This window comes from Sander vitreus, chromosome 3 (genome assembly GCF_031162955.1).
Source record: "Sander vitreus isolate 19-12246 chromosome 3, sanVit1, whole genome shotgun sequence".
In the NCBI taxonomy this organism is placed as follows: domain Eukaryota; kingdom Metazoa; phylum Chordata; class Actinopteri; order Perciformes; family Percidae; genus Sander; species Sander vitreus.
This window is the reverse complement of record NC_135857.1, coordinates 3,088,507-3,115,279: the sequence shown is the minus strand read 5'-3', so window position 1 is coordinate 3,115,279 and position 26,773 is coordinate 3,088,507. Positions and strand designations below refer to the sequence as shown.

The following is a 26,773-nucleotide window of genomic DNA, read 5'->3' as shown; positions in this document are numbered from 1 at the left end:
ACATTATGCAGTATACAAAGAGAGCTACAGCTAAAGTAATCATCCTATTACAGCCAGAGAAGATAGATAAGATACGATAAGATATACTTTATTGTCCCTGTAGGGAAATTAGTTTTGGACTCTGTCCGATCTGCAGCTTTCCAAAGACAACACAAAATACAGAAAACAAGTATCTCTCAACACATACTCTCATGCAACACAAAACATGCTCTCATATACATTAGACAAGTCCCTATATAGTAATACTCTCATATACATTAGACAGGTCCCTATATAGTAATACTCTCATATACATTAGACAGGTACCTATATAGTAATGCTCTCATATACATTAGACAGGTCCCTATATAGTAATGCTCTCATATACATTAGACAGGTACCTATATAGTAATGCTCTCATATACATTAGACAGGTACCTATATAGTAATGCTCTCATATACATTAGAAAGGTCCCTATATAGTAATACGCTCATATACATTAGAAAGGTCCCTATATAGTAATACTCTCATATACATTAGACAGGTACCCTATATAGTAATACTCTCATATACATTAGACAGGTACCCTATATAGTAATACTCTCATATACATTAGACAGGTACCTATATAGTAATACTCTCATATACATTAGACAGGTACCCTATATAGTAATGCTCTCATATACATTAGACAGGTCCCTATATAGTAATACTCTCATATACATTAGACAGGTACCCTATATAGTAATACTCTCATATACATTAGACAGGTACCTATATAGTAATACTCTCATATACATTAGACAGGTCCCTATATAGTAATACTCTCATATACATTACACAGGTACCTATATAGTAATGCTCTCATATACATTACACAGGTACCTATATAGTAATACTCTCATATACATTAGACAGGTCCCTATATAGTAATACTCTCATATACATTAGACAGGTCCCTATATAGTAATACTCTCATATACATTAGACAGGTCCCTATATAGTAATACTCTCATATACATTAGACAGGTCCCTATATAGTAATACTCTCATATACATTAGACAGGTACCTATATAGTAATACTCTCATATACATTAGACAGGTACCCTATATAGTAATACTCTCATATACATTAGACAGGTACCCTATATAGTAATACTCTCATATACATTAGACAGGTACCTATATAGTAATACTCTCATATACATTAGACAGGTACCTATATAGTAATACTCTCATATACATTAGACAGGTACCCTATATAGTAATACTCTCATATACATTAGACAGGTACCTATATAGTAATACTCTCATATACATTAGACAGGTACCCTATATAGTAATACTCTCATATACATTAGACAGGTACCTATATAGTAATGCTCTCATATACATTAGACAGGTCCCTATATAGTAATACTCTCATATACATTAGACAGGTCCCTATATAGTAATACTCTCATATACATTAGACAGGTCCCTATATAGTAATACTCTCATATACATTAGACAGGTTCCTATATAGTAAGCACTAGGGCTGTGCAAAAAAATCGATTCACTTTCGAATCGCGATTCAGGCTCTACCGATTCAAAATCGATTCATAGAATTCCAAAAATCAATTCAAATTGTATGTGTACTGCAATCACATGGGAAAAGCCCAACCTAGATAGCCTACGTAATGCACAAATGACTAAAGAATCTTAATATTTTTACATGTCAGAGGTCCACTTCACCCAGTTTAAACCCACAGACATGTGTTGCCATATTGCGACATCACACCCATCCAAACCTTTGCACAATTTCTTGACTTTTCAAACTTTATCACACTATTCCAGATTATTCAAACCTGTGTTGCAGCACTGTCACTGTCATAAACCATGTGGAGCACTGCAAGTTCTGTTAGTGATCTCTCAGACTATTCTGATATTGCACTATTCCTTCCCTCTCTTCAATTGTTATTGTATATTTCTTGTAAATTAGTAAATTCTATTGTATTGTTATACTGTATACTTAACAGTATTTTTTTTAATATATATTTCTTACTGTCCTTTCTGTTTTTATTCTTTATGTGTTAATTGAGTGTTGTCAGGGGCTTCGGACTGGGGGGGAATGGGACTGAGTATCCAGGGCCTTCATGTGAGGAGGGCCCAAAAAGATGCTAGAATAAATAGCTGCTACGCCCCTGAGTGTTGTACTTTGACAGCAAAGATTAACCGGAGTCAAATTCCTTGTTTGTTTTACGCAAACCTGGCCAATAAAACTCATTCTGATTCTGATTTACACTTCCCTTTTACATAGGATGGGGGCACCAAAGTTCAGCAATAACCTGGCGTGCCGGTGTGGCTCCTTGCGGCAGCCCAGCAGCAGCAGCAGCAGCAGCAGCAGCAGCTCTAAGCAGAGAGGAGCAGGAGGTTGCACTCCGTCACGTGTTGAATAAATCAGACGTCCAGCGCTCTGCCCCACACTGTTTGCTTCCAGTCAACGTGCTGCAGCAGTGGCTCTGCCACCAGACACACACACACATACACACACACACACACACACACACACAGACAGTGGATGCCGAGAAGTTGATGACATCTACCAGAAGAGGACGACAGGAAAGTTTTACAAGGCACACGTTTGACTTGACAACTTGACTTTTAATCTTTTTTTTTTTTCCACTGGGAAGAAATCGGAAAGAACTAGCCTAAATAGGAATTTTGCAAAGAAAGAAATTGCGTGCAACAAAGGGTTGGGGGGGGAATCTCTGCAACCACTGGCAAAGGATACAAGTCCTGAAATGGATGTAACTTTGATTTTGGACTTCATAAGGGAATACTGAGAAGAATCTGGATATTTGTCTTCTCTAAAACACAGCGGAGCAACAGATGAATGTGAGTAACCTATACATCCCAGCATGTCACAGATCTGCTGACCTGGCGCGACCAGGTTGTCCATCAGTGCAGTTCATCCACTTTTTCTTCCACTTGTTTAATGTTTAACACACTTTACAACTCACTCGCTGACCCCCTGCCTGCAGTGCCTAGATAACTTTTTGGTGGAAGGATATGTAGAAGACATAATCGAGGTTGACTACTTTTCTTCTTGCGATCCATCTCTTTCATGCCCAGACTTATGTAGCGGTAGGCTATAACGGTCATACGGTTCCAGTATTGTTGCAACATCGCCTATTTAGCTTGAAAATACTCGGTTACAAAGTTGATTTGAAATGTGCTTTAATTTGTATGAATCTGCCCTGACTTTTTGTAAGTAGCCTAACGCATAGACAAGCGCAGCGTGCGCGCACACTTTGAGCATCCAAATATTGTAAGTGCACGTCAGGTCGCTGTGTTTGTCCTCTGAGACATTCCTCTCAGACTGGTCGACCTATGGAGTTATCTCATTGTCCTCGCTCCGAGTGCTGCTGCCGCCGCGCCGCCTCTCTAGCTGTTCCTCCAGTGGAACACACAGCGAATCATTACCCACACGTTGGCACAGTGATTGTGTTTATTGACCGTGAATAGGTGTTCCTTTCCCGCAATTCATAAATGAATCCCCCCTGGGTTCCATCGCCGCGCACTTCAGTTGTGAGTGTGTGGTTGCCATGGTGCAGCTGCGTAATTGTGCTGCCTTTTTTTGACTTAAGACACAATAAGGAGTGCAGGGCAGTGGGCAGGCTCCTCCTTTCTCTTTTCTTTTCTTTTTTGTTTTACTCCCCACCAGGCATCAGTTTAAGGAGCACGGCAAAGTCCTGCTTTGGTTTGATTCCAGTGCCACCTCTCCAATTCTTTAATTAGATGTTCAGTAACATTGATGCTGCCAGTCTACTAATTATGCCTACTTATCAGAAGCAGAATCAGAATCAGTTTTATTGGCCAAGTATACTTACATACACAAGGAATTTGACTTTGGTAGGTGTTAACTCTCTTCAACAATAGACAAATAGTAATATAGACACATACTGTACAACATAGGCAACAATATACACATAGGCACATATTAACATAATATACAAAAATACAAATATACAAATAAAACATAATAGCAAGACAAGTACCCTTGGAGTGTACACATAATGACATGAGGTTAATTGACCAGACCCTAGTATCAACACCACTTCATTTTTTTTTTAATGTAATTGTCAGTGTTTTTCATCCATCCAGCCTATCTATCTAATTATCCATCCATATGCTTAGTTTTTAGGCAATTCTAAAGTGTTTATGATAATTGCCATCAGTGATGTGTCTCCTGTCTAGAGCTTTATTCAAATGTGTGTCATTTTTAAGACTGCGTTGAGTTATAAGATACAACTCCCAGAGAAATCAAACAAAAAAGCAACGCTGATGGATAAAACCATTGGACCTCCACAGCTTTTCTAACATTCCAAGAATTATGTCATAAACTAATCATTTCACTAGTATTGTATGTGTAGCTTGCATATGCTGTTGATGAAGCAAGTGTTCCAGACTCCTAAAAGGGAATGAAAAAGTCAGGATATGTTTCTCCCAGGACGGCCACACCAACACCACCCAGAGAGTTTCTTGCTGCTGCCTTTCATTTCTGAAAATTGCCTAGCTGCAGTCACTGCGGTTTGACTCATCTCCTCGCAGTGTCGTCATCAGAAAAATCAATCAGTCAAGTGTACACATCAACCAGGGTGTCGTGCCAGAAGGCTGTCATCTCTGGAGTTTGTTTTTTCATTTGTGACCAGACTCTGTCACCTAAAATAAATAATCTGTATCAATGCTGAAAGCAGGAAACCCTCAAATGTTTAAATCCCACCTGTGTAGAAATCGTAATGTGACTGTCCACATATGAGGTTATGTTGTCCAAACTCTCCTTGCACCCCTGCTACTGTAACCCGATGGACATGTGTTTTTAATGATGCAACCACTAGCACCCCCAACACATTATCAGATGGTGTCATCTTCAAAGACATGAGGTATGTGTTTTTTTAAAAATCCAGAACATCTTACACAAACAGCTGAAGCAACCCATGCTGCTCTTGCTGTGGGAAAGAGATGATCCTTCTAGTCACGGACTCTCAGAAACCTTTAGCTCATCATGAAAAAGGAGCCGGTGTGTTTTCCCAATGCCATGCTTGTTATGGACAGGAAGTGCATGTGTATCTGGGGCTTGTGATGGCTTTCCCTGGCCTTTTTACATGCAGAGGGACTAGCATTTCAAAGACTAATGCAGGGCACAGAAATGCTGCACTTGTGAGAGCCAATAGTCTGGCAACCATTCAGGGCTTTTTAGTTTGCTTTGTGTGAAGCCTGTCATCCTCATGTCCAGTCAATCTGCAGTTCTGTCTGTGGTTTCCATTATGGCTCCATTGAGCCGCAGGCTGCCTGGCATGTTCTCCAAACCTCAGAAGTTTTCTCTGAGTTAACTGGAATCATGACATGGAATTAGGAGCTCATTTTACATAGTCTGTCACTATTGGTGTCCCTCTTGGCCTGTTGGTGGTGAAAATTGTTTGGTTGTGTTAATTAAAGTAGTGAAGTACTGTACTTGGAGTTTGTTTTTGATGAATTGCGATGGATTTTAATCAGTGCTTTGGTTGCATCCCTTTGAATCAGATATTCTGTATTAATCAGGAACACACCACATTTTATTCACACGATACTATCTCAAATATCATGTATGATTGCAGTTTAAGATATTAGATTAAGATAAGTATTTGATGATTATTCAATATCCCCAAGATACGTCTTCTCACATGAAATGATATGACTTGGTCAGTTTGATCTGTGGCAAATCCACTGTATTAATTATAATGTTTAACAGTATATTTTTCTCTACATGGTTAAATGTCATATTTGTATTTCATAAAAGAGGTTTGGCATCCTTCTGTGTAATGTAGGTATTGGCTCATAGAGGGAGGCAGCCATGTTTGCTCAGATGTATTGTCTATTGTATGTTTTGCCAAACCAAAGGCCTGCTTGTCTTGATCTTGTAGTGAAAGGAAGACAAATACTACTGCTCAGAAAAGTGAAAAATATAAACAAGCCAATTCATTTTCGGCTTTCATGAAAAATGAATATCGACACATTTTGCCAAACATCATCTAGCCCACAGTGGAGAGTTAGAAATACAGGCCTGACGTGCCCAGCGTTCACTGCTGCCAGGGATTCTGATGCTGATTCCAGTCATGCTGCTAAAGTGCCTAGAATGATATCAACTGTATTCAAACAGAGGTTTCATTCTGCATGTAAATCCCAGAGATGGTTGGTTGACTTGATTTAGAGGGTGGGTCAATGCTATAGTTATTGCTAACAATGAGATGTGCATGCCATGTTACATGTGACGGTTTTAGAAAAAATAACCTCAATGAAGCTTTTGCGATGTGCAAATAAAATATTTAAGAGACTGGGGAGTTAATACTCCAGCAGTTGCATTGTCTTAACAAATCTCTTTAACTAGCAGCAGGAGGGACACACCATGATCTAGGACAATGATGCAAGGAAAACATCTGAATCCAAGCCACAATGGGATTGGCTTACTAAATTCAACAGCTTTCTACCATCAGCAGCTATGTTTTTTTTCCAGATTACTTTCCCTGAAGCCCTACACACGAATAGGTTGTTACCTTTATATCCTGATTGCTAACTGGCCACTAACCTTGACACAGAAAACTCTCAGTGATGGGTGGGTGACAGTACAGTATTTGTTCTATACTTGGTGCACGTCTTAGCTTTAAAGTGCAGAAATGTCTTTAACCTCTCTTTTAAAATCTTTTAAAACCATATGTCTTCTTCTTAGCCTGGTATTGTGCAATTAGCCTACCCGACTGTGTCTGCTATATCCATTAGGCTGCTCTGCTCTGCAGAGGTCCTCCACTGTAGCTCAACCAGAGAGTGCATTATTTCAGTTGTGGCATTTGGACAAAGATTCTGGCCTTGAAAAGCTATCCTTTGTGCTTTTGGAGAAAGCTTTGTGAAAGTGCATCCCCAGTGTTGCAGTAAAGTAAATCAATACTGAGACTTTACAATTCAAGTGCTGTCAAGATGTTCAGGCTGTCAAGGATGTGCTTATGTTTTGGCCAAGAACAGCACTCACAAAGCAACCCAAAGTGTGGTATGCAATGGTGAATTTGCAGTGCTTGCCTTTAAGGCCTTGCCATTCGCAATTATTATTACTTTGTGAAAGTAATGTGAATCACAAATGAATGTTGCAAATTGATCCAGAGCTCATTTTTATTTCTAAACTGTTAGTCTTGAACTAGTAACACAGAAAATATGTTGCACTGATTGACTGATGATTTTCATGTAATATTTCAAAACAAGTAAAGCTCTGAGGTTTCTGACTACTCACGCTAAGTTGAATTCAGACCAATGTATGACGTTAAAGTTAGCATTTTCAGTGTTGTGGGCTCCAAATCACGGCAGACTGAAATTAGCCCCAGGATCTTGTGTGCTTATGGCCAACTTCCAGCAGCCCTCAATTACAATGCTGCAGAGCCAGAAAAAGGGAGAGAGGTAGACTGCATGGAGCCCTTCAACTCTGCTGTACTGCTCTGTCACTCAAACACACTGTCACCACTATGGCTGAGACAGAACGCAATGCTGCGTTCATGCACACATGGGAGGCATTTTTGACACACACACACACACACACACACACACACACACACACACACACACACACACACACACACACACACACACACACACACACACGGATACACAGATGTTTTGTGAATGTTTCCGTGCAGGTATCAGTTAAACCACTGGGGGGAGCCTCGAAGAGCTTTATTTAGACACTTACTGTAATTCCTCAAAATTTAATACAGTATAATGTGCTTCTGTATTTCCACAAAAAGCTAGATTTCCTTCTTAAACAATTCAAAGTAGTTATGAATTACAGTTTAGACAGAACCACAGACAATTGGAAGCTACTCTCTTTATTTAATGAAAAAGACACAATTATTTTCTGTGTGCCAGACCCTTGGTGGTTTTGGATTATTCTGCAGATGGTGACAATCTTGTTGAAAAATTTCCAAAGTGTCTCTCAGTCTCCATTGCAAATCCTATGCAGTGGTGTGGGTCCATTGCCAGTGTGTGAGCCTATTGTTTATGCAAAGAATTCTAACACCCTTGCTACTTTTAAATGTCAATATTTAAATATGTCACCCCCTTAACACTTGATTATTGAATTTGATTCTCAGAAGAATTGAAAGATAGATATGTTTGCTTGGGGAGAGTTATATATTTTAAATGGCTCTTGGATCAGTGTTTCAAAGCTGCTCTGTTCATGAGAGCTAAATGTGGTAGCAGCACACAATATTAAATCCAGGACTTACACGAGAGGGTAGCGCTATGGTGAACACTGGGTACTGATTCCTGCATCGTTTTAATTAGAGTTGAATAGCCACAGCCAAAGACTCCCTGTCTGAGGTAGTATGCTGTGGCCTGTGGCTTTGATGTTTCCTTAGCAAAGGAGAGCCTTCTGGTATGTAGGAGGAACAAGGTGTTGACTTATTAGGTGGATAAAGAAGTGTAGGAAAATATTATGTGCAGGGTGTATTGTATGTACTGTGGTTGGGAACAGAGCCAATAAAACATATGGGAAAGTGTTTAAGGCGTATACTTATTTTTCTTAAACTAACTTACTCTGTATTTTGACACAGAAATAATACACCTTTTCTTAGTTTCTGCTGTTGTCAGGTTTTGACATTGCTCAGCTTTTCCTCTTTGTGTGTCCCCAGGTTTAAAAAAAAGGAGCCAAAATGAAGACAGCTGCCAACGGTTTTGGGAAGTCTGTAATGGACCCTTCGCGCCATGAGGGCTGGTGGAACAGAAGGATAGTGCTAATGGTGTATGTGGCCTTGGAGCTTGTAACAGTCCATTCACCCGCGGTCCTGGGGACCCTTGAGCTACAGCTAGACGAGGAACAGCCAGCAGGCACAATTGTCGGTGACATCAGCGCGGGACTTCCTCCTGGCATCACAGCATCCCTGTACTTCATCTCCGACCATGAGGGCACAGGCGTGGGTAGTGATTTGGACATAGATGAGAGCACAGGCATTATTAAAACCGCCAAAGTTCTGGACAGGGAACTGAGGGATAGATACAACTTCATTGCAGTCACCATGACCGGTGTGACCGTGGAGGTGACCATCAAAGTGAACGACATAAATGACCACCCCCCAACGTTCCCGAGAAAACGGGCCACATTTAAAATCCCCGAGCAGACGGCCATCGGCACCAGGTTTCCTCTTGAGCCAGCTGTTGATGCTGATAAAGGCCAGCTTACAACGCAGGGTTACCTTATCAAGGATGGAAATGTTGGCCAGGCATTCACCTTGGAGACCAGGAGGGGAAGCAATGAGTTTCTCTATCTGGACTTGGTAGTCAATGCCATTCTAGACAGGGAGAAAAGATCCACCTATACTTTATCTCTGGAGGCCTTTGATGGTGGCTCCCCCAAAAGGATTGATCAGATGACATTAGATATTACTGTACAAGACATTAATGACAACGCTCCCGTTTTCAACCAGAGCCGCTACCATGCCATAATATCTGAGAACCTTCAGCCGGGAAGCAACATCCTGCAGGTGTTTGCCACAGACGCTGATGAAGGAGACAACGGGATGGTGCTGTATGAAATCAACAGGAGACAGAGCGACCCGGACCGCTACTTTGTCATTGACTCTCGCACTGGCATCATCACGCTCAACAAGCCGCTGGACTTTGAGATGAGGAGAGTTCACGAGCTGGTGGTCCAGGCGCAAGACAACGCAACCCAACCAGAGGTGACCAATGCCTTTGTCACCATCCACGTCAGAGACTACAATGACAACCAGCCCACCATGACCATCATCTTTCTCAGTGAGGATGGATCTCCCAGAGTCTCAGAGGGTGCACAGCCAGGCCAGTATGTAGCCAGGATCTCAGTTACTGACCCTGACTACGGCGAGTACGCCAACGTCAATGTGTCACTAGAGGGAGGAGATGGAAAGTTTGCGCTGACCACTAAGGATAGCATCATCTATCTGATCTGTGTGGACCAGATTCTGGATCGGGAGGAGAGAGACGCATACGAGCTGAGGGTGATGGCAACAGACTCAGGCACTCCTCCTCTAAGGGCCGAGTCCTCCTTCGTCATCCAGGTGATTGACATCAATGACAACCCTCCTCTGTTTGATCAGCCAGTGTACAGGCAGGTGATCCCTGAAGTGGTGTTTCCGGGGAGCTTTGTGTTACAGGTCACAGCTAGAGACAAAGACCAGGGACCCAATGGGGACATTAACTACAGCATCCTGCAAGACAAAGGTGCTTACTCCGACTGGTTCAGTATAGAGTCTGTTACAGGGATTATCACCACTCTCTCCCAGCTGGATTATGAAAAGAACCCCAATCCCAGTATAACTGTGGTGGCCACAGATGGAGGGAAACCACCTCTGTCCTCCACTGCTGTGGTAGACATTGTGCTTCAGGATATAAATGACAATGAGCCAGTTTTTGAGAGAAACTTCTACAATGTGTCCATCAAGGAGAACACAGATCCAGGGACCTGCATTCTTGAGGTAGGCCATTTTCCTTTCAGATTTATTTCATTACAAGTTTATGAATTGATTGATTTTGTAAACACACTCTCACACTTAACCTTGAGCTCAGTCAAGAGCCTGGACTCAAATTGGGGGGAATTGTGAAGAGCATAACAAATGGAAATGTATTAGATAAATAGAGGAATTTATCAGACTTTGCTGATTCTTTTCATTCATTCTTCATACACTCTATGAAGAGTTATTTTTTTAATGGTAAAGCTGTTTAAATTGGACTGCCTTAGTGAGGATTTACCTGCAATTTTAGGCCAAGATGATCTCCTTTTTGGCTGTCCTTCCCTTCACCTCTCAAAAGGTTTCCAGGGTAACACAGCCAGGATAAAGTCCTCTGTCAGCACAGGCACAAAGGGGGTTTTCACATATTCACAGGCAGAGACAAATTCAGGGCTTTATCCAAAGAAATAGATGTCACTTCACTCTCAAAAGGCACCTTAATTAGGCTAGTTGAGCGTGAGAAAAAATGGCTATAGACGACAAGATGAATTAAAGTTCAGACAAATTGCTGCACCCCAGAGACTGCAGTCCTGTGTCATTAAAACATATAGTTTTCTTAAGTAGTTTTTAGCGAACTTATTCAAAAGACAGCACTTACAAAAACAGCTCATCAGTTATTTAAATCATTCAAGTGATTCCTCAAGTCAGAAAGCCTTTTTCTCTTTTTTCTCCAAGTATAGACTTTCATACAAATTCTTTTTCAGTGCCTGCAGTAGTATTGCATGGATCAAGGAGTGCAGTCCAGACACAGGGCCTAGCAGACGGGCTCTTGGCCCAGGGTTTGGCCTTGGGAGAGGGAGGAGTGAAGGGAGACGCAGGACTTACCGCGACTCCTGGCTTGAATGCAGAAATAGAAGCTACGAGGGTTTCTTGTGGGAGGTCCCTTAATTATAAATCACAGGGACCACAAGGATAAGGAGAAAGGGGAAAGTACTAAAATTGATTATGGAATTTGGAAACCGACCCAAAGAATAATTAAAAAAAAGTATGTTTTGGAGAACTGAAAAGCTCTATGATCACTCTTTCCAATGTGGGTTGAAGTTCATGTTCTATGAAAATATCTAAAAAACCATCATTGTTTGTTGTTTTCAAACTAGAGGTTAGAGTTTTGTCTGTCTTTGGAGGCACTGCCTCCAAAAGCATTACTACCTGCTCTCAAACAACTCTCAGAGTATGACAAGTTTGATCATTGGCCTCACATGGTCCAAGTATGAAGTATTTCTTTAAAGCCACTGCTCTCAGGCCTGGATGCTGCAGCCGTGTGTTTGGCGCACCATGTGAGAACAAACTGCTCTTACATCCAAACATCTCAGCAAGAAATCTGATGACTGCCTTTTCTCTCGGCAGATGAAATTCCCAATCTCCTCTTTTTCCACACACAATTCTATCCAAAAAGACATTACAATAAGGGTATTGTGACCATTACTTCAAACGTTTGAAGTGGCTTGGTTTTTTTCCTCCGCAGGTCCCCAGCACAGCAGTTCATGATTATTCTAATCAAGTCTGGCTCCACAGTCGTGTGCCTGTGATACTTTGTCACTTTCTGCTATACATCATTTGGTTCATGGATGACTTTAAAATTGAATGTGTGGGGGGGAAGGATAACTAAAAATAAGGACTTAAGCCTATTAACAGTCAGTCTTGTAATTCAATATGCAAGAAGAAAATAGGTCCTCTTTAAGAGAGGAAACCAAATAGGACATGAAAAACAAAATGCTGCAGTGTGGAATGTGTTTCATGAGTCATTACTAATTCTTTTTACCATTATTAGTTTTCAAACTGTGTCCAATTTTACAAGTTTTCTGGATGATATAGAAGCCAAATATAACGGTTACACCACAGATCTGATGCCTTAAAGGAACCACAATACCAAAATAGCTTGCTATACTCTTTGTCTACATCTATTTGATCCATTTATATCGCAAATGATGTTCTCTTGCACCATTTTATATCTCCGTTTTACACTGTGGATTGCAAGCATGCATTCACATAAGAGGTATACTGTAATGTTCCACTGTACTCTGCCAGTGTATGCTTTATTACAAATGGTTGAAATCTTCTCAGAATAATAGGAAAGGGAAAACCATTACTCCATGGTCATTAATTAGGTCATTGAGCATAGATGCTTTTGATTCCTGACATGGAGGAAGAAGAGTAATAGAAGATGTCATTTGGCATAATGGGGCACATCAACCAGCCTTAATAACTCCAAATTCAGTAAAGCAAAGCCTGGGTGTCTTGGCTTCGGTAGTTATTTGCTAGTCACCCTCCTATGTGTTATTTCACTTATGAAGTAATGAAGCTTTCCAGTTGGTTTAGTCAGAATCTCATATTGGGGAATAATTTACACCTCATATGATTGTGGTTTTTGGTTGGTTTGGAGTGTGTCTCTGCAAAGAATTGTCCCTCTGTCTGTTTCGGGGGGTCGTTCTGGCTCCAGTAGAAAGGCGAGAGGGGGTCTCCGGGCAGCTGAGGGGGAAATGAGCCCTGACAAGCGCTGGCATGAGTGGCGGAAGGTGACATGAGCAGGGGGGCTTCCTCGTCTGTCTGTTGGTCTGTCCCTCTCCATATTCTTATCTGATCTCACTTCATTTCTCATTAGCTGGGTGTGAGGATAGGCCGGCCTCCCCCACGTTCATGACAGAATGGGCCGCTTGTCATCGCTGCAGCCCCCTTAGCAACATGAGACGAACAGTGATTGCTGCGAGTGAAGGAGCAAACATTTTTTTGCCAATTTTCTTTCTCGAAGCTGTAAAAACAAACTTTTGCATCTATCAGTTCCTTTGCCGCCCAAATTGCTTCCTGTCTCAGTGATGTCTTGGCAACTTTTTGACTAAACACATCACTTCCCTTGAAAAAACATTGGCGATATTGTATAGGATTGTTATGCTTTGGCTAGGATTTCTGGTGTGCAACAATACTAAGTCTGCTAGTTTTTTAGCTTAGATAACTACAGATGCAGAGACTTTTCCCTTGTGTTGACTTCGGGTCACATTGACCCATTTTAAATTTTTGTTTCATATCAGAAAATATGGGACGTAGAAATAAGCTCTGAAAAAGTGTAGAAGAAAAATTTTAAAATTTTAAACGTGAAACAAACTGTGAAAAAAGGCGTCAAAAACGTCAAAAAAAGTGTTTTTTTCAAGGTTGAAATGAAGACAACACAAGGGTTAAGCGGTGTAACCTACAGTGCCACTCAACCATTCATTATTTCACTGAATTCTTTAAAGGCAGCTTAGTTGAAAGAGATACCTTAGTTAAGTGGCACTCAGAATCACTTCTCCATTCCTGCCAAGATAAAAGCAACCAGTCTGTGGGGGAAAAAATAATAATAATTGCCCTGGAGAGAAAGTATGAAAGATTAAAAGAATGTATTTCTTTCACGCTAGTCCCTCAGTTTCCACACTATAGTGACCACCTACTAGTGACCACCAGGCAGGTGCTAATAACACTGATTCCAATACTTCGACTTAGGGTGTCCTGGAGCTGTATTACCTGATGACAAAATGTAGTGTGCGGTGTAATAAATTTCCCAATCTATCATAATGCTCTCTGCAGTACAGTTTGGATAAAGAACTGGTCTTTACTGTTTAAATTCAGGAATTGCTTTTGTTCAAGCTTCCTCAGTGGACTTTGGAAAGCCTGCCCTGCATTGCTGAAGTACATCTTGCTTTTTACAATCTGTGCCTTTTATTCTTCTGTGTGTTCAAGGACACCTACTTTACATTCCCTGTAGAACAACAATGACAATAGCTACACTTTGCTTTCACCTACACTAAAGTTCTGCAAAACCACCATGTAAAATGCAATAATTTGGTGACTGAAAGCCTCCTTTTCTCTGTAATGCACTTTGCTAACTTCTCAAGTAAAGCTTTTCCAGAGTACAAAAATGAGACTGACTATGGTGATGAGTGAAATTGCCAGTTTCACAGTGGTATTTTGATATACAAAGCATGTCATCAATTCTCACCAGACATTTTTCTGGGGATGGTATGTGTCAAACGAAATGTTCACTTGTCGGTTTCTGGCCTGTCTCCCCATTAGATTGGTTGAGCTTGAGGCGAGCTGATTCCGCTTTTGGTCCCCTGTGTTTCTTTTTCCTCTTGCTAACTACCAAGCGTCGCTGTGGCTCTGCGGTATAACAGTATTTTGAGGGAATGGTAAAATTGCAGGAAACTGGATGTGCTACTTAATGTGTTCGCAAATGTAATACTTCCTTGAACACTTACTCCTGGGCCTAGCAGGGGCACTGAAGCGAACATAAACACTGATGTACATCTGGATGGAGTGTGGGTGTTCAGGTCAAAGTTGCTGTGATTGAGACAACTGAGCGCATTTTATTGTGCTCAGACGTCCATCAGCACATCTACCGCTTCTCTCTTTCCACCGGACAGGAAGAGGAGAAGGTTGTGGTAAAACCTTAAATGTTATATGGTTGAATACAGAAGCTGGGAGGAAATACTCTTCATTAGTGAAAAACTGAAGCTGTGCGTGTTTGAACACCAAACTGTGAAACAGAATAGAAGGACCACTGTAGTGCAAATACTGTGTTCCTTTTAGAGCTTTCATTCTTGTATGGAAAATGTTCGTAGAATTCTGTAAGTACATCACAATTTTCCAAAGCCCAAGGTGGCTTCTTAAATTGCTTTGTTGTCCAAAACCCAAAGATATTACATTGGAATGATACAGAATAGAGAAAAGCAAATTAAAAAGCTGGAACCAGAGAACGTTTATCATTTTGTTTTATAAATGACTTAAGGGTGTATCATTTATCAAAATGTAGCCTGCTGTAGACTGGTTAATTGAATTGTTTCCGCAGTAGTATGTCTGAGAGCAGTTTGCTTTGGATAATGGGTTTTCTTTTCATTATTAACCAAATACCTTATGTTTTAGACAGATAATTCCTATTTTTGTACCTACTCAAGCTTTTGAAATATATAAGCTTGTTGCTGTGTCGTACAGGTGCAAGTGCCAGCCAGTGATATTTTGAGAAACATGACATCAGAATTCTTTTTTGGTAGCTGACCGTTATGTGGTTGCTGAGTGGTAAAGCAAGTAGTGTTTAAAAGACCTAAGGCTGACTGTAAAGGGTCAATGCAGACTGTGATGTAGTCTCACAGAGTGTGAGATAAATGTCTACTGGAGGAGTTTCCTGCCCACATCTGGCAAGGAAGGAAGATGGGTTTATATGGCTTTCTCAAGGGACAAGACATTTAATTTCTACATTCTGTCTGCTGCAGGTGAGGCAGAACTCTCAGCACTGCTGCTAAGCTTCTATGAAAGGGTGTGAATGAAGTGAGAGGAGCGAGAGAGAGAGAGAGAGAGAGAGAGAGAGAGGGGGAGAAAGAAAACAGCCGAGAGTCTCCAGAGGGACAGTCAGCCTCTGGCAGCTGTGACAGAGCTCCGACTCAGCAGCTGGATCTAGCTGTTGAGCCCTCCTCTGACTCTGAGGGGTTGGATCTCCTTCACTTTTCCTGTCTCTTTGTCTTTGTTTGTCTCTCTTTGCTCTTTCTCCTTGTCCGTCTAGACTTCTTATCACTTTCCACTTCCCTTTCCCACACTGCTGTGTCCCCTCTGTGATCCAGTTACACATCTTCACTTCCCCCTGTTTCCCTCCAGAGTGGTGACCTGTGGATCGGAGCAGGTGAGAGCAGCACATCTGCCTGTCTGGAGACACTCAGGCCTCCCTGGAGTGACGCAAACACACTGCCTTGTGGGTCCCGGTCAGACCAGGCCCAGGCTTATCCAATTTGATGATGCAACAAAGAAATGTGTGTAAATTACCAACAGACTGAAGTCAGGCTGCAGGTGTGTGTGCTTTCACAGTCATGTTGTCATAGTGCTGTGTTCAGGCGCAAGAGGAGCAATTTTGCTTGACCTTTGCAAATAGAGACAATTATACACTTTGCCTCCCTCCTCCTTTGAGACGACTGAATGGTATGGTAAGGGGGGAGTAGAACGGGAGGCTCGCTGTGATGAGGGCTGCCAGGCCTTCTGTTCTCACTGCCCGTGGTCCCCCCATCCCATGTGCGAGGCAGTTGGCACCGCTGACGAAGCTGGGCATCAGAAAGCATCATCTGCTCGTGATATTCATTCCGTTCCAAAGCAAATCTGTGCTAAATCATCCATTCAGTCCCCTGCTGTCCATCAGAAGCCACCAGACTGGAACCCAGATGCTGAGTGACAGCTTGCCAGGTAACAAAAATCAGTAACCAGGAAACTAGGTCACAAACTCATTGTGATGATGAAGTGTAGGTATTGTAATGGTGGAGAGTCAGTCGGTCAGCATGTTGTATTTTACATTCATGACAAAACTGCCTCTTCCTAGAAAAGTATCCACTATATATATATATACACAGGCCTAAAATATCTTAACCACTGAGCAAATTGTCTCTATATCCAGAACTTGACTGTTACAAAGAATGCATCGCTTAAGTGTGCCAGCAACCTCAGCCCCCCCCTTTGCTCTAGCCATGCTGCTGCACTGGCTGCCAGTTGAAATAACGATTGAGAAGAATGTTACTGAGCCCAACAAGCCCATGGAAAGAGTGGGGCTTTCAGTTACAGGGCGTGTGGTCAGATCCTTCTATTTCTGCTCTCAATTAGATCAATTTTGGTTTACGACCAGGTCTTATTAGGCCTGTGAAGGTAGCTGAGCGTAGGGATCAGTCAATACCTCAGCTCCCCGTGTGAGAAACGGTTGATGATGGGGGGGGGGGGTAAAACAGGGGGAAACATGCAAAATACAAACAAGGCCAGATGTAAAGACTCCAAAGCCAAGTGTATCTCTCTGTGTGGTCAGGAAAATGTGGGACCTACACTGACACTGCTGGAGCAGGATGTTCTGCTTGTTAACTGTAATGATGCTATGAAAGCTCTCAGCTCCTGTGTGGACCAAATTAGTGCTTTGGGCTGGGTATTGAACAAAAAGAGGTATTATTATTATCGGTATTGATATTTAGATATTGTATTTTCGAGCAATGCATTAAAGGTCCCATGGCATGAAAATGTCACTTTATGAGGTTTTTTAACATTAATATGAGTTCCCCCAGCCTGCCTATGGCCCCCCAGTGGCTAGAAATGGTGATAGGTGTAAACCGAGCCCTGGGTATCCTGCTCTGCCTTTGAGAAAATGAAAGCTCAGATGGGCCGATCTGGAATCTTCCCTTTATGACATCATAACCCATAAGAGAGAGAGGATTCATGGCTTTCAAACGAGGAAGCATGGCAGTTGGTCTAGACTGTAATTCTGCACCAAGGCTGAATTTCTGGAAAGAGACTTCAGATACAGTATTAGGGGACCACTAAGGTCTATATGAAAGAGACTTCAGATACAGTATTAGGGGACCACTAAGGCCTATATAAAGAGACTTCAGATACAGTATTAGAGGACCACTAAGGCCTATATAAAAGAGACTTCAGATACAGTATTAGAGGACCACTAAGGCCTATATAAAAGAGACTTCAGATACAGTATTAGGGGACCACTAAGGTCTATATAAAAGAGACTTCAGATACAGTATTAGGGGGACCACTAAGGTCTATATAAAAGAGACTTCAGATACAGTATTAGGGGACCACTAAGGTCTATATAAAAGAGACTTCAGATACAGTATTAGGGGGACCACTAAGGTCTATATAAAAGAGACTTCAGATACAGTATTAGGGGGACCACTAAGGTCTATATAAAAGAGACTTCAGATACAGTATTAGGGGACCACTAAGGCCTATATAAAAGAGACTTCAGATACAGTATTAGGGGACCACTAAGGCCTATATAAAAGAGACTTCAGATACAGTATTAGGGGGACCACTAAGGCCTATATAAAGAGACTTCAGATACAGTATTAGAGGACCACTAAGGCCTATATAAAGAGACTTCAGATACAGTATTAGAGGACCACTAAGGCCTATATAAAAGAGACTTCAGATACAGTATTAGAGGACCACTAAGGCCTATATAAAAGCATCCAAAAAGCAGCATGTCATAGGACCTTTAAAACAATACCCAGCTGATTAATGCTGATCAACAGAAAATGTATCAACAGCAATTCATTATTTATGGTCATTTATCAAGCAAAAATGCATTTTCTGGTACTCGTATCTGGCTCTATTCTAGAAGTGAGTGAGTCCTTTTTACAATCTTTGTAAGTCAGAGAAAAAGATAGCAAAAGGGAGTGAGCGACAAACCACACGGAGGAGGAGATTTGTGGGAAGAGGTGCTCCACTTTTACACTGCGGTTACCCAACATTGTCTGTCTTGGCTTCAGACAGAGAGGCACCCTGGCCTGCTCCAACCAGACTCCCAGTCTGTGTGTACTGATGCTCCATGGTGGTCCACCCTCACACTGCTGGTTGCATATCTTGAAGCCTTCGCCGCATCTCCCAGAAACGCTCTTCTTGTTATAAGGGAGGACATCTGTTATGCCTTATCTATTCTAAGGTAAAGCATTCACCCTGTAGATTAGTTGTAATAAGGAGACAACTGCTTGGCTTACCGCTGCCTTCCTCTGAGTGCTAAGAGGTGATTTACAGATTAAGTGGGGGAACTAATTACTACAGGGTGCGTACCTCATCAATAAGGCTAATTTGGTCGGGTGCTGCAGAGTTTATGTTGAGAGTGATGTGCTGCTTCTTTTAACCAGTGTGTTGAAAGGCCAAATCTTTGTTTAGGTTGTTGTGTATAGCCTGGTGCTGTGAGGAGCCCAGAAGAAGCATGGGGAGCAGTGGGACTCTCTGCTGTAATTAGGCAGAGCTGGTATGCAGGAGTGCAGGACTCAATATGTGTGATGTGGTATCAGAAAACGAACACAAAGCCAGGGACTGGGGTGTGTGTATATGCATGTCTTGGTGTAGACGGGGTTTTAGGGTGGAAGAAATTCTCTAATCAGTGCCCTGGGTTCCTCCCAGATTGCTTCACAAATGCGTCTCGTGAGATCCAAAGCAGCAAAACAGGAGACTTAGGAGCAGGGGAATTTATGAAGCCTATATGGTTTTGGATGCCCATAGCCAAACTAAAATGACAACCTGATCTCACAGAATTCCGTGAAATGAACACGGCCCCTTAACTCAAAATCTGTGGCAGTTTCACGGAATCGCAAAACATTCCATGATGGGCCCACTGAACATTCCGTTAAATAAACATGAAAACATAATAATAAAAATATAAAAATAATAATAGCATAATATTATATCAGAACTCTGATGCAACTACAAAAGCATCAAATCCCAGTTGCATTTCTGTCATGTGCTACAGAATGCTGTATCATCTCCTCTGGATCCATCTGCCGTTGTTTTTACAACCAAGGCCCTGTTTACACGAATACGCTCGCGGGTGAAAACGTAAAAATATTTTATCAGATGTGCCTTTCGTTTAGACGGTGACGGCGTTTTCGGGACTTAAAAACGCAAAAAAGTGAAACCACCCTCCAGAGTGGAAATCTTAAAAAACGCTCCACCGTTGCGTTCCCGTCTAAAGGTTAAAAACGCACTGTGCGTGTGTGTGTGTGTGTGTGTGTGTGTGTGTGTGTGTGTGCCGCGTGTGTGTGTCTGTGTGTGCATTGTTTGGAGCAATAACTCCACCTCCTTGTCTGTTCAGACAAAATTGTCAGCTTTTGTTGTTCGCTTCGCGCTACTAGGGAGAGGAGAGGGAGAGAGGAGGAGGAGAGGGAGACAAGTAGAACATGGCCCCCTAATAAGGAAAAGGTCATGGGTGGGCTTACGGTTCCGTGACACGCGGGAAGAATGGGACGGAAAAGAAGAAAGCGACTTTAGGAAACTTGACATGTGGGACACGATCCCCGGTCTCCTGGGTTAAAGTCCTGTGTTGTCTGACCCATCCACCACCCCAACCAACCTCCTTACGTGGAACCTCCTTACATAGTACTCGCTACCGTAGTCGCTCCTAATGCTACGTCATCTTGTCATTGACTTTACATTGGCATTGTTTTCCGTGGTGGCCACACAGATTTTTCACACATTCCGTGCCACCACCACGTAATGCGCTGTTAACAATTTGTGATCATTTCACGGAATTCTGTGCAACCAGGCTGAAAATTATGCACATCAATGCTCTGCACCACCTTTCCATTCCAGCATATGTTGAAGGCTGGACATGCAGCCAATCTGATCTGATCCAGCAGAACCATATTGAGTTGCAGCACCTTGGAATATGAAGTGAAAAGTATGACCTTACATTTTTGTGTTTTTTACTGGCTTACTGTGCACACCATACAGAGGCTCTCTTTCAGGCAAGGCTGATCACCCTCATAGGATGTATGAAAAAATACTTCATGGTTAAGTGCCCAGAAAAAGTACGTATTGTCTGCAGCAGCCTCTGCAAAGTCAACTCACCACTCAAATCGATGCAGACAAGGAGCCGGTCAGTGCAGTAGCTGGGATAATGGAGAAACAAGTTGTTGATGCTTTCAACAAGCCAATTAATCATCGCCAGGCCTAAGGCATCCAGACATCTGGTTCCAGAAGCCGTCTCCACTCAAACCTGGCTGTGTCTTTGTAGAGAATCTCTGGAAATGATACATAATATTATATCAGAACTCTGATGCAACTACAAAAGCATCAAATCCCAGTTGCATTTCTGTCATGTGCTACAGAATGCTGTATCATCTCCTCTGGATCCATCTGCCGTTGTTTTTACAACCAAGGCCCTGTTTACACGAATACGCTCGCGGGTGAAAAACGTAAAAATATTTTATCAGATGTGCCTTTCGTTTAGACGGTGACGGCGTTTTCGGGACTTAAAAATGCAAAAAAGTGAAACCACCCTCCAGAGTGGAAATCTTAAAAAACGCTCCACCGTCGCGTTCACGTCTAAAGGTTAACAACGCACTGTGCAAGTGTGTGTGTGTGTGTGTGTGTGTCTGTGTGTGCATTGTTTGGAGCAATAACTCCACCTCCTTGTCCGTCCAGACAAAATTGTCAGCTTTTGTTGTTCACTTCGCGCTACTAGGGAGAGGAGAGGGAGAGAGGAGGAGGAGAGGGAGACAAGTAGAAGGAAGGTTCTACGTAGGCTTGGTGGTGTTGTGCGGCAGTGCTTCACACTACCACCTAGCTGCCTGGTGTGCATACTACATCGAATTGCACACACTTTTGCGTCACCATGTGCACGCAGATTTCCCCCCCAGAATGCTCATCCAAACGTTTTCTCTTCAGATCGTTTCCGTGTAAACATAGCCCAAGTTAACCTTATTAATAACCTGTTCTCTCAGTGCTGCTCCAGTAATGGAACACTCTCAGGGCCTTGTTGTTTGCGTGGGGCTTGAGTACGACCTTACTTTTATGTGGTGGGTGGCGACACTCGCATGTAATCTCACTGCAGAGGTCTGTGGGGGTGTGCATATAGTAAATTATCTAGGTTTGCAGATCTGTGAAGATCTTTGGTTTGATGCCTGCAGAGAACTAAAGAGTCACCTGCTGCCATTTTTTACTATCAACAACTTATTACTTACAGGACCTGATTAGCCCAGACAGCGGATATGGTGATTAATGTAGCAATTTGCCTTTTCTATGTGAAGTCACGGCATGCTGGAATAACACTAGCTCATTCAAAGATCTGCCTTAGATTTGGTTAGTCTTTTTCAACTCTTTAGTAATTCAGGAAAAGTCAACAAATAGCTGCTTGATTGTTGTGTTTCCTTCCTACGTTCCATTCATAGCTTTCCAATACTCCCACAGTCTTCTACTACTGGTCGCTGTAATAGCAGTCCAAGACACATTGATGTATTGACCGTTTCTTATTACTCATGTAACCCCTGGACTCATGTATACCGCTGAATATGTCAACGTAATGTACAAAGCATCTCTGTATTATTCAGACTTCAGTGTCTCTGTGATATGATAATGCCTGACCCTGAGGCTGGATAAATAAATAAAACAGGCTCTCACAGCTATCTCTTTTGAGCATACATGCACTTGATGTACTGTATGTTACTGTGAGTCCATCTACAGAGGATTGAATAAACCTACAGAAAGACAAGTGTTGCCTTAAAGTCTTTTATTTAAACAAGTATTACCATCACATCACATCATTAAGTAGGTTTTGCTTGAAGTGCTCATATTATGCTCATTTTCAGGTTCATAATTGTATTTAGAGATTGTACTTAGACTGTTGTCAGAATAGGTTTACATGGTTTCATTTTCAAAAAACACCATATTTTTGTTGTACTGCACACTGCTGCAGCTCCTCTTTTCACCCTGTGTTCGGCTCTCTGTTTTAGTTACAGAATCAGAATCAGACTCAGAACGGGTTTTATTGCCAAGTACGTTTTTTAACACATACAAGGAATTTGTTTTGGTGTTGTTGGTTATTATTATATTAAAAATAAAGATAGAAATAAAAAGAGCATTACAGCAGAGCGCATACAGTGGCATGAAGAGCCAGGGGTGGAGTGTGGAGAGTGAGGCATCACACTTCTGTTTCATCTTTGTTGGGAGTCACACATGCACAGTAGCTAGGTAAGGACTACTAGCCAGTCAGAAGCAGAGTATGAGGGCGTGAGCATTATAACGTGTGTTACAATGTGACACACATTTGTCTCTGAAGTAAAGGCTGGACTACAATAGAGCTGTTTGGAGCAGTTTGTGAACAGTGTTTTCTGTTGGAGATGGTAAGTCCCTTTGGGGTGGACTTTGGGCTTTTTCACTTTGTAAACCTATAACGTGCACAAAAAAGATATATAATATAACAATAAAGGAAAGGGGAAAAAGCCAAAAAGCATAATATGAGCACTTTAAGGGTACTTTTGAGGGAGGGGAGAGAATTACTCATATTTTCACTGACATTTTCCCAGTCCCAATTGGTAATGAGACCTGTCACACTTTCAATCACAGGCCTGTTGGTATAATGTCTAATAATGAATAATAGTCTCTTAACAGATTGGCCAACACTATGAATGCAATACGCAGGCAGTATATATATCAAAAGCTTTCATTAAAAATAAATACTGTTTTGGCTAAATCCAATGAACGTGTGGTCTCTGGTTGGGATGTAGAGTCTCTTACTTACTGTGCTGCAGGGTAGCTCATGCTCATTTCATGGACATGATTTAAGGTAAAAGCTCTTACAGTACGTATAGGATTTTTTAAATTGTGCATTATGATTCCCAGTGCATATCCTAAAATGTAACCCTCAGCGCCGTGAGTATCCTGTAATGTTTATGGTAGTTCTCTCTGCTGCATTAGAAATGTCGCTCATCAGTGTGCCTGAGAGAAAATAAAATGTCTGATGGGAAATCTGACTTTAAATATCCTAACTCTACCCATATGCAAGCACAAAGCATTTCATTTATGCCACTTTGTATAATTTTTTGTGAACAGTAATATTCTGAGTATATTATGACCGTGCAGGGGAAAGATGAGAAAATAATAAGGCTCCTTTTCAGGCTTTAAATCTCAGCCAGTTACAGTCAGCGCTCTTCCCCTGTCACCATACCTGTCATCGCTGCTACTGCACAATTTTTTATTCATGGGCATTACTTTTTGTGTTTTTGTACCTCAAGCATACTGTACCAATTCTACTCTGTAATAGGCGTAGCGGTATCTATGCCATTTTTATTTTCTAATGACCATGGCGTTATCTTTTAACTATCTTCACCCGTCAATATGAAATCTTCTGAAAAGTCTTCCTCGCAAACTTTCTACCTTAACAAGGGACAACATTTTGTCCTTTTATGAAACAAGATTTCAGTAAGTAGTGGCTTTCCTCAGCCTCACTTTACTCTTTGTGTATTTCTGAAAGGAGGGCTTTCTTTGGGAGACTCTTCTGAGTCTCTCTCCCTCCTGCAGTTCTGTAAATGACTTGTAAACAGGCTGTTTAAGTGTGAAGTCACCCTGCGCCCTGTTGCTTCCGCTCTTTATTCATCACACTAACACGCATGCACATAGAAGTATGGTGAATGTTTTTGCTTAGCTTAGCTGGGGGAAGGGCACCACTGCTGTTACGGGACTGGGCCAAGCCTTGACACGCTCTGCAGATTTGTGCAGAAGAGATACAAGAGAGAAATTATTGAAAAAAATAAAACACAATAATTTGATAGTGACATCTATCTCTACATCAGAATCTGAATCAGGTTGGGTTTAGTAGCCTCAAAGCTGAAGGAATAAAATAATTTGCACAACGATTTGTTTTCTGTGCAGGCACATAATAGTGCCGGCCTGACGGTATAACTAACCATTTACTAGAAAGTGCATGGTCAGGTTGAGTTATAATTTCAGCTTTCTCAATCATTTGTTTCTTCCACAGAGAACTGAGGTCTAGTGTGTAGTCTAGTGGAGCAGACCTTAACAATGTTATTCAGACAGTTTTTGTCCTTCAAAGACAACCCATTAAACCAGCACACAAATGAACAAGTTAAATAAAGTCAATAAAAGTTACATCGCATAGGTTTTTCTTTTTAAGATTATTTTTTGTGGCTTTTCCCTTTATTTGATAGTGACAGTGGATAGACAGGAAAGGGGGAGAGAAAGTGAGGGGATGACACGCAGCAAGGGGCCGCAGGTTGGATTTGAACCCGGGCCGCTGCCACCCTACATGGAGCGCACGCTCTTACTGGGTGAGCTAGAGGCTGCATGTTAATTTTTTTTGGGGCATTTTAGGCCTTTATTATATAGGACAGCTGAGGATGTGAAAGGGGAGAGAGAGGGGGAATGACATGCAGCAAAGAGCCACAGGTCAGAGTTGAACCTGCGGCCGATGCGGTAAGGACTGAGCCTTTGTACTTGGGGCCCATGCTCTACCAGGCCCCATTATGCATAAAGTTTGAGTTCAGTAAAAAATAAGCCATGAAGATACTGAATGGAAAGCTGAGCAGAAAAGAGGACAGTATTCTGACCTCCACTCTTTTGAAAAGAGTAAAGAAGAAAATGGAAAATATTTGAAAGAAATGGAGACTGCGCACGGAGGAAGATTGAGAAAGAAAGCAGATGCTGAGAGGGAAAAGGAGGCGATTTACCTCATGCGGTGTGTGTGCGAAAGTGGCGTGTATATGAAGCTCAAGTGGTGGTTTGTTACCATGGCGATATTGGAAAAACGAGGGAGGCGTAAACAAGAAACCCCATCGTTTTCACGGGCAAATCATCATCCCAAGTGCCTGTTTTTCCATTGTAATTGTGGTGGAGTATTTACATGCAAGGACAGTCCCTAAATGAATCGTGAAGAGGTGAACTCATGAAACCTTAAAAACCCAGCTACCCTGCAGCTGGTACAAACACAGTTGCAGAAACTGGAAGAGTTAAGCTGTCCTTTTTCCTAGAGTTCATCACTGTTTCTTTTTGGACTGTCCTGCTGTCTCGGCTATCGCACAACATTATCAACACATTCTAGAGGTCCGGGGAACATGTAGCAGGGTCTTAGGATGTTTGTTTGGAGATAGAAACATCATGATCTCTTGGCTAGAGAAGGTACATTTATCCTGGTGTATAAACACAGAGTATAAACTGAGCTATCAGATGAATCTATATTGTATATCAACTGAGGTTTTCATTCAGGGGGGTAGCAGAGGACTGAATATGTTTATTCAACATGTTCGCCCTGCACAATCACCCCCCAACCTCACGTGTTGACAGTGGCTGGGCCTCTGCGGCTGTCATGAAGAACTGACATGGGGGGAGAATTCACAAGGCCTTCTCCCAAACTCCAGCTCTGCTCAGATGTCTTTGTCCATGCTTTCTTTGTCTCGCTGCAAGGACTTCCCTTCACCCTGTCCCTCTCAGCTCTCCTGGGTTTTGATAACAGATCGGGGGCATCCTAATGAATTGCCAGCATGATTAGATTTAATTTGCCCTTCTTGGGAGGGAAAGCTATCAGCCTAAAAAACACTTCCCTTCAGAAACAGACTTATCCCACACTTGCATCCCCCTGTTGGCTGGAGCTGCCAGACTGTTGCTAGCATTCAGCTTTCATCTCTTACAGTTTAGCCATGTTAAGAAACAGACACAAAATTGTTATCTCAGACTGGACGAAGCCTTTGTGGGCACTGTGGACAGCAATGTAAACACTTAAGGAGAGCTTTCATTGGACTGATGAGAGTCTGTCTAGCCTAAGGCTACATCTACTCTACTACTTCTTCATTTTTTAAGTGGCGTTTTGAGACAAAAACGATCTTCATCCACACAAGAGTTTTAGCTCCAGTAGCAGAACTAATCATCGTCTGACAACGCATATCATATCACATGACCATTCACATACACTAGGCATGTGCATGCCTTGTGTAAACAGAGAGTAGATTG

At 42.0% G+C, this 26,773-nt stretch overlaps 1 protein-coding gene across 1 annotated transcript in view; it reads left to right on the top strand.

Annotated features, from left to right (window-relative positions):
- The first annotated feature begins 2,739 nt into the window (after positions 1-2,739).
- Positions 2,740-26,773, top strand: part of LOC144515146 (protocadherin-16-like) — a 94,104-nt gene continuing 70,070 nt past the window's right edge. The window contains exons 1-2 of the mRNA XM_078245730.1: positions 2,740-2,858; positions 8,675-10,495. Of these exons, the coding sequence (XP_078101856.1) occupies positions 8,696-10,495 (1,800 nt within the window). The 5' untranslated portion in view covers positions 2,740-2,858; positions 8,675-8,695. The remainder of the gene's footprint in view (positions 2,859-8,674; positions 10,496-26,773) is intronic.